Below are 14369 nucleotides of genomic sequence, written 5' to 3'. Positions count from 1 at the left end.
TATATATATATATATATATATATATATATATATATATATATATATATTTTTTTTTTTTTTTTTACAAAAATAAAATTGAATACAGTAAGGAAGTCAAAAATGAAGAATATATCTATAAAATGTAAATGTAAAAATGAAAGTTAAAAAGACTTAAAAACAAAGAGTTGATAAGTAACTAGTTGAAAAGGAAAATTTTAAAAGATGAGATACAAAAGATAAAAGAATCATGAGTAGAAACCTCAAATTCTATATACTATTTTCCCCTAGCACTCTCAGTTTTGCAGTTCTGTATGCTCCTGTAAACTTGGTATTCGCCTGATGTTCCAGCTGGTCTTCTGGTAGAGAGGCCTGCTGCGTTGATTTTCAGGTATCTTTGCCAGGGTGGAGTTGCACCGCCCCTTCCCAGGGGGCCAGGCTCAGTGTTAAGCTGCTTTGGGTTACTCTATGTGGCTTTTGCTCCCTGAAGGCTTTCCATGACACTTTAGAGGATGAAAATAAAAATGGCAGTGCCCAGATCTCCAGGCCCGGAGCTCAATGATCATTGCCTCCTCTCTTTAGTAAACCCTCAGGGAAAAGTAGTCTTCACTTTTGTGTGCGCCCATCTCTGCAGACTCCTGTGGTGTGCACCTGCACTGATTCTCCCGGAAAGGAGGGTTGCAATGGGCTTGTCGCTTGCAGGGCCCCTACACAGAAGTGGTCGACAGATTGAGCGTGCACCTGTGCCACCCCTCTGGGGAGAAAGAGAGTTGCTGTGTTTCTGCCCTTTGCAGGGCCCTGGCATGGAGAGTGGTCGCCCTACTGAGCAGCTGTTCAAGGTTTATAGCAAACCAAGCTGAGAGCCCATTCCGGGGTTTGCTGACTGTAGCCGGTTTCCTGCTCCAATGCTTGGGAACTCTACCAGCTCAGGCACCCCCATTCTTTCTGTGACCCCGGGGATCCTGAGACCATACTGTCCCATCTAGGATTCTGCCCCACTTCGCCACCTGAGCACCTCTCAGGCAGGGACATGTCTCACTGGAGCAGACCTCTAAAAGTTCTGATTTTGTGCTCCGCTGCTATATTACTTTCTGGCACCTGGCTGATGGAGCCTCCTTCCCACTCCCCCCTAACCCCCTGCCATTTATCTTCTGATATATATCCCCTCAGTGGTGGCTTCTCTATTTGTAGAATTCCAGCAATTGTTTTCTTACATCTCAGGTTGAATTTATAGGTATTCAGAATGATTTGATAGTTATCTAGCTAAATTCAAGGCACCGATGAAATGAGGTCCCCTACTCTTTCACTATCTTGCCTCCCTCCTCTCAATTATACCTCAATTTAAAAAATGTCTAAAATGGTAAATTTTATGTTATGCATATTTTACTACAATAAAATTAACTTAAAAATAATACAACTAGAAATGCTTCTGTCAAATAGTTTCATCTCTTATTTTTTCTAAAAAGACTATTAGTTTTAAGGTTCTTATTACACTTTTTCACTCTCCCCTGCAAAACAGCAAATTTACATAAAAATGTATATATTAATTTCCCCAAAGTTCAACCAATAGTTTTATCAATTTCATTTATTTGTGCTTATTTAGTATATACCCTGCAATGTATCTCAAGGTTAATTTTTTTCATTCATTTAACAAACATGTATATTTCTCATATGAAGTAGAATAGTTTTTCAATAGTTTATGTTTCATCTTGGCTAAATTGCTTATAAACCTTTTGAATAGTAGTACAGTCTTTATAAATTTAAGTCAGTTCTTTGCATTATCTAATTAAGAAGCTCTTCTCTGCATATATGGAAACAAATCCTTTTCAACTCAATGTATCAACTTACCTTAATAGATAATAACTTACTTCCTGTTGTCTTCAACAGAAAAAAAGTTACTCAAATTTGGATAAACATTCTATTTTCTTCCGGTTATTTTTATTTGTTTTATTTGTATGTGTGGGATTTCTTTACTGTATTTCACCCTCAACTACTTCGGATTATGGGTGATTCCCCTCCCCAATTTTATATGTATTTATTTACATCTTATAATTTAAAGTTAGTTTCCAATAAGATACAGCAGATACAGAATGTAAAACAAGAAGCAACTGTATAATAAGAAAAAAAACTGAGTTTTCCCAAAATTGGCACTATTGACATTTTGGGCCAGATAATTCTTTGTTGTGGGCAACTGCCGACAATGCCCAGTGCCTTGTTAAAATATTTAGCAGTATCACTCGTCTCTACCCACTATTTGTCAGCAGCAATCCCCTCTGGTTGTGACAACCAAAACTGTTTCCAGAAATGGCCGAATGTCCCCATGGGGTAAAATCAGCCCCAGATGAAAACCACTGAGTAAAATAAAAATAAATTTATTTATCAAAATAAACCACAACAATTCACAGATGAGAACACATATCTGAAATTGTTTAAGAATATTATATATTCTATTGTTCGTCTCAAGGATTGCAATATTAGACCATGTTTTATGATAATAGCCTGAACAATATAAATGGGACAGAGATCTTAGCCATGAAGTTATGTTCACAAAATAGGCAACACTTAGTAGTTCAATAAGACAAAAAAAAAGGATTTGTTTCTTCCACTAAGAGCATTGTGTAGTAAGGAATTTGGCCTTCTAAGAGAAGTCTGGCCTTTATCCCTGCTGCTCGGAGGTAATTCTAAATTGAACTGATAGTTTATGCTTATGATGATGACTAAGAGGGGGGCTGGTCAGACTTGATAGTCTTAGTAATCTTTAGAGGGTCGGGGCTTTGGGTAACCTGGTATTAATTTACATAGAGAATGAGTTCACCTACAAGGGGAATACTTAATGCATATTGTTACACATCCATGCCAGGAAGCTAAAATGTCCTGAGGACAGGAAGTTTCACAACTGGAACCCTCCCAGCCCAATTCAGTTTCTCTCTCTAGCTAAATCTAATTTATATCCTTTCCCTGTAATAAATGTAATTCTTAGTATAAATGTGTTTCTTAGTATAATTTCTTTGAGTTCTGTGAGTTATTCTTTTTTTTTTTACTTTTTTGATTGTTATGTTAATCACCACACATTACATCATTAGTTTTTGATGTAGTGTTCCATGATTCATTGTTTGTGCATAACGCCCAGTGCTCCATGCAGAACGTGCCCTCTTTAATACCCATCACCAGGCTAACCCATCCTCCTACCCCCCTCTCCCTCTAGAACCCTCAGTTTGTTTCTCAGAGTCCATCATCTCTCATGGTTCGTCTCCCCCTCTGACTTCCCCCCCTTCATTCTTCCCTCCTATCTTCTTCTTTTTTTTTTTTCTTAACATATATTGCATTATTTGTTTCAGAGGTACAGATTTGTGATTCAACAGTCTTGCACAATTCTTTGTGAGTTTTTCTAATTCTTGAATCCATAGGTAGTTTAGGGGAGACTCCTGAACTTGCAGTTGGTGTCAGAAGTCTTGTGCAGATTTGGCAGTCTGGAGGACTATGCTCTTAACCTCACAGTTTGGTTAATTCTGTGCAACCATATAAACAAAAATTAATGAATTGACATTTTCTATCCTGTCTAGTTTAGCTATTTCATAAAACTGGGCAAGATGTGGGGTTTTTGGTTTTTTTTTTCTTTTTAAGTAGGCTCTACACCCAGAATGGAGCCCAATGCAAGGCTTAAACTCATGACCATGAGATCAAGACCTGAGCTGAAATCAAGAGTTGGACACTTGATCAACTAACCCAGCCAGGTGCCCCTGGTCAAGATATTTTTAAATAAAATGGTGACATGAGTTTATAAGAGATGCTTGCAGAAGGTGTTTATCAGAAGATCTAATTAAAAAATAAAGCGTACCTGGTATATATTGAAATCTGCAAGTCTAACCACAACAGAACTAGACATTAACTTAGCTTTGGATTGTTGAGATAATACTGAAGGTGTTCTGGAAGTCCCTTTCAGAGCTGAGTCTTTCTCTGTGGGAAATGAAAAAACCTTTCAATTTATTGCAACATTATTTTTATAACAGTCACTTTTTTATTATTAAGACAGCTACTAGAAATATACATGAACACTTAATTTGTCAAACAAGATAATATAAACTGTGAAAATATATATAAACTGACGTAGGTTATCACAATGATTCCTATTTTTTGTGTGTGATTATTCCTTAAACGTGAGTCATACTTACATCACATTTAAGATATTCTTGTACAATAATTTTTACCTGAAATTCTTGGTAAAAAAAGAGACCTTTAGTTATTTAACAGTCTCAAATATTCTATCTGGATATTACGCTTATTAGTCATATTAATTTAAAGTGCTTTGGTCCATAATCCTATGGTCTGAATAAGGTTCAGAACTTTTAGATATTAATTAAACATAATACTTACCCACAGAAAATATCATATTATGATCACACACACACACAAACACAGGCACAGACACTTAATACCAGAGGAATGCCATAATGTTATTATAGGTAAAATACCTGTTTGTGTGTGCTGGGGAGAGGCATGTGTTGGGGATTTAGGAGGTGAACCTACATTATGATCCTTTACAGCCTGCTTAAGCATTTCAACGTTGCACTCAAATTCATGTAACAACTCATTGGCCCATCCATTTTTTGTTTTAGTTGCATCACTAAAATACATCCAATGATTACAACTATCCCCTGTAAAATGAATGACAGGTATTTCACTGAAAAATGCACAATTTTCATTTATCTTATTATAGCACTGCTTCTAATTAATGAGATTTATTCATTTTCCAAGGGACTCTTTCTCAAGGGAGCAGCCTTCACCTACAAGAGCTTTTAATCTGCCTGGAAAATGTGAGCAAAACATTTAGAATACAGGGAAAGAATGTCAAAAGCAAATTATCTAAAAGGTTTCTATCAAGACTCACCATTGGTAGAACATCACTCAAAAGTTTCAATGACAAACAGTACTCCTGGTCAACCTTCACTGAATGCTCAACAACCTGGTATACTTCCATTACAAAGAACCCCAGAAAATACTACCACAGAAAAAAGTCCTTTCCTCAAAGATTTGTTATAAAGTGACTAATAAAACCTATCCTTAAAATGGTAAGATTATTAGAACACTAAAGAAACCAATAAAATATCTCAAGATAGACATCAGTCATAAAGATATAGATATATCTATACTTATATAGATTTTTCAGGAGGAAAAATAAAAAATCAGGATTATTAGTTTCTCTGTAGCAAAAACTGAGAAAAGCAGTATGTACTTAAAAGGGTTAAGAAAAATGACTAAGAGTTTTACCTCCCAAAATATGAATTATTTCTGTAGTTAAAAAATATTTTATGTATATGTAAGTAACTTACAAATTAGGAGAATAGAATATATAGCAAAGCCTTCCAACAAAAATCAAAACAAACAGTAAAACATTTAAATTCTGTCAGGTACAGATACAGAAATAACAAAGAGTAGGAGATGGAAATTTATGAACAGAAAAGTTTTATCACTTTCTTAAAGTCCTGAAAAATTCATTATACTTGTTTTTTCTTATTTTTGTGAATGAAAAAAAAAAAGCCACACATTACCAAAATGCAGAGATTGGCATAAGGTCAAATTACTTAATTTGGCTATAAATATATATACCTTTTGTTTTTATTATTTGGGAGAAAAAGCCTATCAATATTCAACTATTCAAAAGTATATTATGTATTACTTCTCAGGTTTTTGGCTAAAATCAAGTGCAAAAAGTCTATTAATGAAACTTAGAAAATATAGAAAAGTTAAAAAAAAAGTTTCAGGAATCTTAAAATCATTGCTATCCTTTTACTTTATATTCTTTCTTGATTTTTTAATATACTAATAATATACTAACTTTTAAAATTCTACACATATTAATAACTTACTTTTGCTACAATGAACAAAATAAAATGGCACAAAATATGTCTTCCACATTCTGATTTTAAGTTTTAAATCAATTATTTAGAATACTGACAAATGCTAACAATTACACTTTCTAATAATCTACATAAAACTCTATAAAATGCATAAATATTTTCTATGGCATTTATATCTTCTTGGTAAGATACTACTGGGGAAAAAATAACAAACGTCTTGGTCTCTTTTTTCGTTAAAAAATTAAAGAGAGGAAAGATGGCAGTAGAGTAGAACTCCAGGCTCACCTTAACCCACGAATACAATTAGATTACTATCAAGTCATCCTAAAAAACCCAGAAATTGACCTCAAGACTGGCAGAACACCACACTAAAGGTAGAGAAGAGGCCACAATGAAGAAGGTAGGAAGTGCGGTGACAGGGTTTGGGAAACAGATCGTGGCTACTGTGTTGGGGAGGGAGCCAGAGTCACAGAGAAGGGTTAAAGACAAGCTAACACACAGGGGAACACATGGGGAAAATGAATCCCCATAAGCAGCTGACTTGGAAAGCAAAAGGAGCTGAATTTCATGACTTCTAGCAACCAGCAAGGCTTAAAGCCTGGAGTTCTGAAGGTCAGCATGCCTGGCTGTGGGAAAGTTCGGAGGACACTGAAGCAGCTCTTGTAAAGAGGGCAGACAAACAACCCACAAACATGTAGCATGGAAACAGCAATCTGAAGAGCACCTGAAGCATACACCAGGGAAGTTATTCACTCATCTTGGATCACATCCCAGAGAGAAAGCATTCATGGAGAGACCCCTCTGGGAACAAAGGAACAGGCCAGCACCATTTCCTTCCCCCGCCCCTCAGCATAAGCACAGGGTAACCTGCAGGAATCAGCTTAGTGTGGACATCCACTACCCAACTTGCTTACATCAAACCTTGCTCCACGCACTCCAGTGGAACTGCCCCTCCCACTCACACTTGCCTCAGTCCCAGTGCAGTGGACCCCACTCCTCCAGAAGACATGCCCAAATCCCTGCTCACACTGCAACTCCCTAAATGGGAGTTTTGAAGAGCCTCTGTTCCGCCAGTTGTGGCAACAGGTCTCAATTCACAAGCAGACCAGAGCATACCTAGCTAAAATGCTCCATATTCAGGCCAGGGACAAAACACTGCCAACAGGCAAAGAGAGCCTCTGCAGACAACTGGCCTGGGAGATAAAGCAACCAGGAAACAACAACAGAGCACTCCCAGAAGCACCAGGACCTGGTGAACAGGAACACCAGAAAGCAGGGTACTCCAGGACCTCTTTTTCATAAGGCCATTACCCTCAAGAACAGGCGATATAGCTGATTTTCCTAACACAGAGAAATAGGCACAGAGACTTAGACAAAATGAGAAGACAGAGAAATTTATCTCAAGTGAAAGAACAGGACAAGGGCACAGCCTGAGAGCTAAGTGAAACAAATATAAGTTACATGACTGATTCAGAATATAAAGTAATGATTATAAGGATATTCATTGGACTTGAGACGAGAGTGGAAGACATGAGCGAGAACCTTAACACAGAGATAAGGAATGACATAGCAAAGATAAAAGGCTCAATGAATGAAATGAGAAACACACCTGGTGGAATGAGCAGCAGGATGGAAGAGGCAGAGGAACAAATGAGTAACCTAGAAGACAGATTAATGGAAAGTAATCAAGCTGAACAAAAGAGAGAGAAAAGAATTATGCAAAATGAGAATAGACTTAGGGAACTCAGTGATTCCATCAAACATAATAACATCAAACATAGTATTATAGGAGTCACAGAAAAAGAAGAGAGAGAAAAGAAGGCAGAATATTCTTTTGAAGAAATAAAAGAAGGCAACTCTCGGGTCCTCCTCCCAATTCGGGAGCTTTGTACTCTATCATTTAATAAATTTTACTATCGCTCAATAAACTCTGCTTTGCTGCCTGAAAGAAAGAAAGAAACAAAGTAACAAAGAAACAAAAGAAGAAAGAAAGAAAAGCTAAAAATTTCCCTAGATACCTGTTTCCTTTCCTGGGAAAGGATCAGGATCTAGATCCAGGAGGCACAGAGAACTAACATCAAAATCAACAAAAGCAAATGCACACCAAGACATATTTTAATTACCAAAATATAGTGATAAAGAAAAAAAATTAAAAGCAGGAAGACAAAAGAAGACAGTAACTTACAAGGGGAAACCCGTAAGGCTATGAGAGGATTTTTCAGCAGAAATTTTCCAAGCCAGAAGATAGCGGCATGATATATTCAAAGTGCTGAATGGGGAACATCTGCACCAAAGAATACTCTATCCAGCAAGGCTATCATTCCGAATAGGAGAGATAAAGAGTTTCCCAGACAAACAAAAAAGAAAAGAGTTCATGACCATTATACCAGTCCAGCAAGACATATTAAAGGGGACAGTGAGTGGAAAGGAGAGACCAAAAGTGACAGTATTAAGATAGGAAACACAGAAGCAGTAAAAATGAATATTTTGTAAAAAAATCAATCAAGGAACTCATAAAATAAAGAATGTAAAATATAAAAACATAGATCTAAAATGTGGGGAGGAGAAAAGTAAACAATGGGATCAAAGTTAATACAGATTGCTATATGCAGAAAAGGTTATATACAAACCTAATGGTAACCATAACAAAAACCACTAATAAATATGCAAAGAATAAAGAGAAAGAAATCCAAATGTATCACTAAAGAAAATCAGCAAACCATGAAAAAGAGACAAAGATTAGAGAAAATCTTTAGAAATGACCACAAAACAAATAATAAAATGACAATGAATACATATCTGTCAATAATTACTTTGAATTTATGTGAACTAAATGCTCCCATCAAAAGACACAGGATAGCAGAATAGATAAAAAGAACAAGGCCCATCTATATGCTGCCTTCAGAAGACTTATTTTATACCTAAAGACACTGGCTGATTGAAAGTGAGGGGATGGAGAAACATTTATCATGCAAATGGATGTCAAAAAAAAGCTGGAGTAGCAATATTTGTATCAGGCAAAACAGACTTTAAAACAAACACTGTAACAAGAGACAAAGAAGGATAATATATAATCACAAAGAGACAATCCAACAAGAAGATATAATAATTGTAAATATTTATGCACCCAACACAGGAGGACCCAAATACATAAAACAGTTAGTAACAAACATAAAGGAACTAATTGATAGTAATAATAGTAGGAAACTTTAACATCCCACTTAAACATCAATGGACAGATCATCTAAACAGAAAATCAATTAAGAAAACAATGGCTTTGAATGACAAACTGGAACAGATGGATTTGACAGATACATTTAGAACATTCCATCATAAAATAGCAGAATACATATTCTTTTCAAGTGTACATGGAATATTCTCCAAAATAAATCTCAACAAATTCAAGAATGTTGAAGTCATACCATGCACCTTTTCTGACCACAACACTATGAAACTAGAAGTCAACCAGAAGAAAAAATCTGGAAAGATCACAAATACATGGAGGTTAAATAACATGCTACTAAACAATGAATGTGTCGACCAGAAAATGAAAGAAGAAATAAAAAGAGTAAATGGAAACAAATGAAGATATAATGGTCCAAAACCTTTGGGATGCAGCAAAAGCAGTTCTAAGAGGGAAATTTATAGCCAAAGAGGCCTACCTCAAGAAGCAAGAAAAATCTCAAATACACCACCTAACCTTACACCTAAAGGAGCTAGAAAAAGAAAACAAACAAAATCCCAAACCAGTAGAAGGACATAATAAAGATTAGAGCAGAAATAAATTACATAGAAACTAAAAAAACCAATAGAACAAATCAATGAAACCAGGAGCTGTTTCTTTGAAAAAAATAAAATAAAATTGATAAACCTCTAGCCAGACTTAAAGAAAAAAAGATGCTCAACAGGGTGTCTGCTTCTCCCTCTGACCCTCCCCCCTCTTGTGCTCTCTCTCTCCCATTCTCTCTCTCTCAAATAAATAAAATCCTAAAAAAAAAGAAGAAATGAAACAGGACTCCAATAAAATAAAAAATGAGCAAGGAGAAATAACAACCAAGACCACAGAAATACAATTATAAGAGGTTATTATGAAACACTAAATGCCAACAAATTAGACAACCTAGAAAAAATGGATAAATTCCTAGAAACATATAAACTACTAAAACTGAAACAGGAAAAGAAGCAGCAAAGAAACTCAATCAGTAATCAAAAAACTCCCAACAAACAAAAGCCCAGGACCAGATGGTTTCACAGGCAAATTCTACCAAACATTTAAAGAGGGGTTAATACCTATTGTTCTCCAAACTATTCCAAAAAAATAGAAAAGGAAAGAAAACTTCCAAATTCATTCTATGAGGCCAGCATTACCTTGATACCAAAACCAGGTAAAGATACCACTGAAAAAAGAACTACAACCCAATATCCCTGATGAACATAGATGCAAAAATCCTCAACAAAATACTAGAAAACGGAATTCAACAACACATTAGAAAAATCACTCACCGTGAACAAGTGGGGATTCATTCCTAGGTTGCAACAGTGGTTCAATATTTGCAAATCAATCAATGTGATATAGCACATCAAAAAGAGAAAGAATATGATCATTCAACAGGTGCAAAAAAAGCATCTGACAAAGTACAACATCCATTCATTATAATAGCCCTCATCAAAGTAGGTTTGGAGGGAACACACCTCAACATAACAAAGTTCATATATGAAAAACCCACAGTGAACATCATCTTTAATGGGGAAAAACTGAGAGCTTTTCCCCTAAGGTCAGGAACAAAAACAAGGATGTTCACTTCCACTACTTTTATTCAACATTGTACTGCAAGTCCTAGCCACAACAATCAGACAACAAGAAGAAATAAAGAGCATCCAAATCAGCAAGGGGGATGTGAAACCTCCACTATTTGCAGATGACATGATGCTATATACGGAAAACCTGAAAGACTCCAGCAAAACACTGCTACAACTGATAAATGAATTCAGTAAAGTCACAGGATAAAATATCAATGTATAGAAATCTGTTGCATTTCTATACACCAATAATGAAGCAGCAGAAAGAGAAATCAAAGAATCAAGCCCATTTACAATTGCCCCCAAAACCGTAAGATACCTAGGAATAAACCTAACCAAAGAGACAAAGGAACTATACTCTGAAAACTATAAAACACTGATTAAAGAAATTGAAGAAGACACAAAGAAATAGAAAGACACTTCATGCTCATGGATTAGAAGAATATTGTTAAAATGTCTATACTATCCAAAGCCTACACATTTAATGTAATCCCTATCAAAATACCAAAGGTATTCTTTTCCAGAACTAGAACAAACAATCCTAAAATTTGTATGGAACCACAAAAGACCTCGAATAGCCAAAGCAATCTTGAAAAAGAAAAGCAAAGCTGGAGGCAGCACAACTCTGGACTTCAAGTTATATTACAAAGCTGTAATCATCAAGACAGTATAGTACTGGCACAAAAACAAATACATAGATCAAGAGAAGAGAACAGAAAACCCCCAGAAATAAACCCATTAAGTATATGGTCAATTAATTTTTGACAAAGGAGGAATAACTATCCAATGGGAAAAGAACAGTCTCTTCAAACAAATGGTGTTGAGAGAACTGGACAGCAACATGCAAAGGAAACAAACTGGACCACTTTCTTATACCAAACACAAAAATAATTCAAAATGGATTAAAGACCTAAATGTGAGACCTGAAACCACAAAAATTCTAAGAGAAGAGGCAATAACCTCTTTGACATCAGCCAGAGCTATTTTTTTCTAGATATATCTCCTGATGCAAGGGAAACAAAAGCAAAATAAACTATTGGGATTACATCAAAATAAAAAATTTTGCACAGCAAAGAAAACAATCAATAAAACTAAAAGGCAACCTTACAGGATGGGAGAAGATATTTGCAAATGACATATCCAATAAAGGATTAGTATCTAAAATATATAAAGAACTGATACAACTCAACACCCAAAAACCAAATAATCCAATTAAAAATGGGCAGAAGACATGAGCAGATATTTTTCCAAAGAAGACATCCAGATGGCCAACAGACACATGAAAAGATGTTCAATATCACTCATCATCTGGGAAATGTAAATCAAAACTACAATGAGATAGCACTTCACACCTGTCAGAATCGTTAAAATCAGTAACACAAGAAACAACAGGTGTTGGCGAGGATGTGGAGAAAGGGGAATCCTTTGCAATATTGGTGGGAATTTAAATTAGTGCAGCCACTCTGATAAACAGTATGGAGGTTCCTCAAAAAGTTAAAAATAGAACTATGCTATGATCCAGCAATTGCACTACTGGATATTTACCCAAAGAATACAAAAACACTAATTCAAAGGGATATATGCACCCCTAAATTTATTACAGCATTATTTACAATAGCCAAGATATGGGAGCAGCCCAAGTGTCCATGGATAGATGAATGGATAAAGATGTGGTATATATCTACAATGGAATATTATCAGCCACAAAAAGAATGAAATCTTGTCATTTGCAAGGACATGGATGGAGCTAGAGAGTATAATGCTAAGCAAAATAAGTCAATCAGAGAAAGACAAATACCATATGATTTTACTCATGTGGTATTTAAGAAACAAAACAAAGGAGCAAAGGGGGAGAAAAAAGAGGGACAAATTAAGAAACATACTCTTAGTTATAGAGAACAAACTGATGGAAGTGGGGTGGATGCTGGTTGGGTGAAATAGGTGATGGGAACTGAAGAGTGCAGGTGTTGTGGTAAGTACTGAGTGATGTATGCAATTGTTGAATCACTATACTGTACACCTGAAACAAATGTAACACTGTATGTTACTTAACTGGAATTAATAAAAAATAAAAATAAACATACATTAAATTAAAACAAAATAGGGCGCCTGGGTGGCTCAGTCGTTAAGCGTCTGCCTTCGGCTCAGGTCATGATCCCGGGGTCCTGGGATCGAGTCCCGCATCGGGCTCCCTGCTTGGCGGGAAGCCTGCTTCTCCCTCTCCCACTCCCCCTGCTTGTGTTCCTGCTTTCGCTATCTCTCTGTTAAATAAATAAATAAAATCTTAAAAAAAAAAAAATTAAAACAAAATAAAATAAATACAAAATGAAATGAATTAAATTAAAACAAATAATACAAAAGGAAATGAGATAAACTGTCTATATAACTTTAAAGCAAGATTTACGTCTGTTAAAGAAATTGTTATACATACCTGCTTTGTGATAAGGATAATAATCTATAGTTAGCTGTGTAAAAGACAGTTGCATAGCCCCTCCAGTAATACGTCTATTTGACTCTGGAAAAAGAAAAAAAATGGAATTGAGAGAAAGAGAAAGAAACATTAAGCAAGTATCAGAAACACTTCATTTATCAGACAGTCCAAGCAATGATTAACTGTCTCTCTGTTGTCATAGATAATACATTAAGGATTTCAGGAAATGCAATTCAATCTAATCAGTGTTTATTGAGCTCCTATCATTCGCAAGGTACCAAGCTAAACAGTGAGGATACAAAAAGAGCAGAATTTTTATATTTACAGCCCTAAACATATGCCAAGCAATGTTTTAAATACTTTAAGTATACTTGCTCATTTGCTCTTCCTTACAACCTTGAGATAGATACTACTACTACTACTACTACTACTATTATTATCCCCATTTTCTAGATAAGTAAACTGAGACACAAAGATGGTAATTAAATAGACCAAGGTCATACTAGCCAAGAAATATAGAGCTGGTTTTGAACCCAGGAAATATTAACCTCTATATTATATCATCCTATCTCTTACTGAAGGGGAAATTTAGCCTATTGGGTTAGTCCAAATTAACACAGCTATATGAAGATTAGAAGTAGATCACAACTCAGTGTGACTCCAACATAAAAATCAAATTTTAAAACAGCATGAATAAATCAACTGGAAGTAAGGAAAATACAAATTAAGATACAACTAAGTACAAATGAACATAATTCATTTCAGACCTTTCTGGATTTTAGAACAGATCTGTATGATGAGGGAAATGTTTTGGTAGAGTTTTCCCCTTAAATAACATAATTCAGCCTGTTCTATGAAGGAATATAAAGAGTGAAAATGTAAAAAAAGCTTAAAAGACACTTTTTTTCTATTATTTTGCTTATTACTTAACCTTGACCCCTCATTTTGTTATTTTGGATTATTTTAACTTTTCCATTTTCCTTTCACCTAACTAAAGCAGAAGATGCCAACTTTAAACCAAATGACACAAAGATGGACAAAAGAAAAGAGAACAAATCCTTCTCTAAACTCCAAACTTTCCTCATTTTTTTGTTCCACCCTTTTATCTAGTCAGTGACATCTGGCTGCCTTATCTGATGAAGGCAGGGTAACTTCTGCTACCCAGGATCGGTCTCAATATTTACTCTTTCAGCTTTAAAAATACAGAGTAACAATTTTCACAGATGTACAGACTGTGAATCAGGTCTGAGGTAGAATGGTTAGATACAAATATCCCGGTTTTAAAGAGATCCTCAGCTTGATCC

The 14369-nt window shown here is 35.4% G+C and overlaps 1 protein-coding gene across 4 annotated transcripts in view; it reads right to left on the bottom strand.

Moving 5' to 3' along the window:
* The window catches only part of UHRF1BP1L (UHRF1 binding protein 1 like), a 107964-nt gene that overhangs the window by 46572 nt on the left and 47023 nt on the right, over window positions 1–14369 (bottom strand). For 3 of the 4 annotated variants that reach the window (XM_034987759.1, XM_034987758.1, XM_034987760.1), the window contains 3 exons: window positions 13066–13149; window positions 4449–4631; window positions 3815–3933 (listed from right to left, as the gene is read on the bottom strand). In XM_034987759.1, coding sequence (XP_034843650.1) covers window positions 3815–3933; window positions 4449–4631; window positions 13066–13149 — 386 coding nt within the window. The remainder of the gene's footprint in view (window positions 1–3814; window positions 3934–4448; window positions 4632–13065; window positions 13150–14369) is intronic. The other variant, XM_034987761.1, reaches the window with a different exon arrangement.

The sequence above is a fragment of the Mirounga leonina genome, unplaced genomic scaffold (assembly GCF_011800145.1).
Source record: "Mirounga leonina isolate KUSES-001 unplaced genomic scaffold, KU_Mleo_1.0 Mir_418, whole genome shotgun sequence".
Taxonomy (NCBI): Eukaryota; Metazoa; Chordata; class Mammalia; order Carnivora; family Phocidae; genus Mirounga; species Mirounga leonina.
Note: the sequence above shows the minus strand (reverse complement) of the source record. Positions and strands in the feature narration are given on the sequence as shown.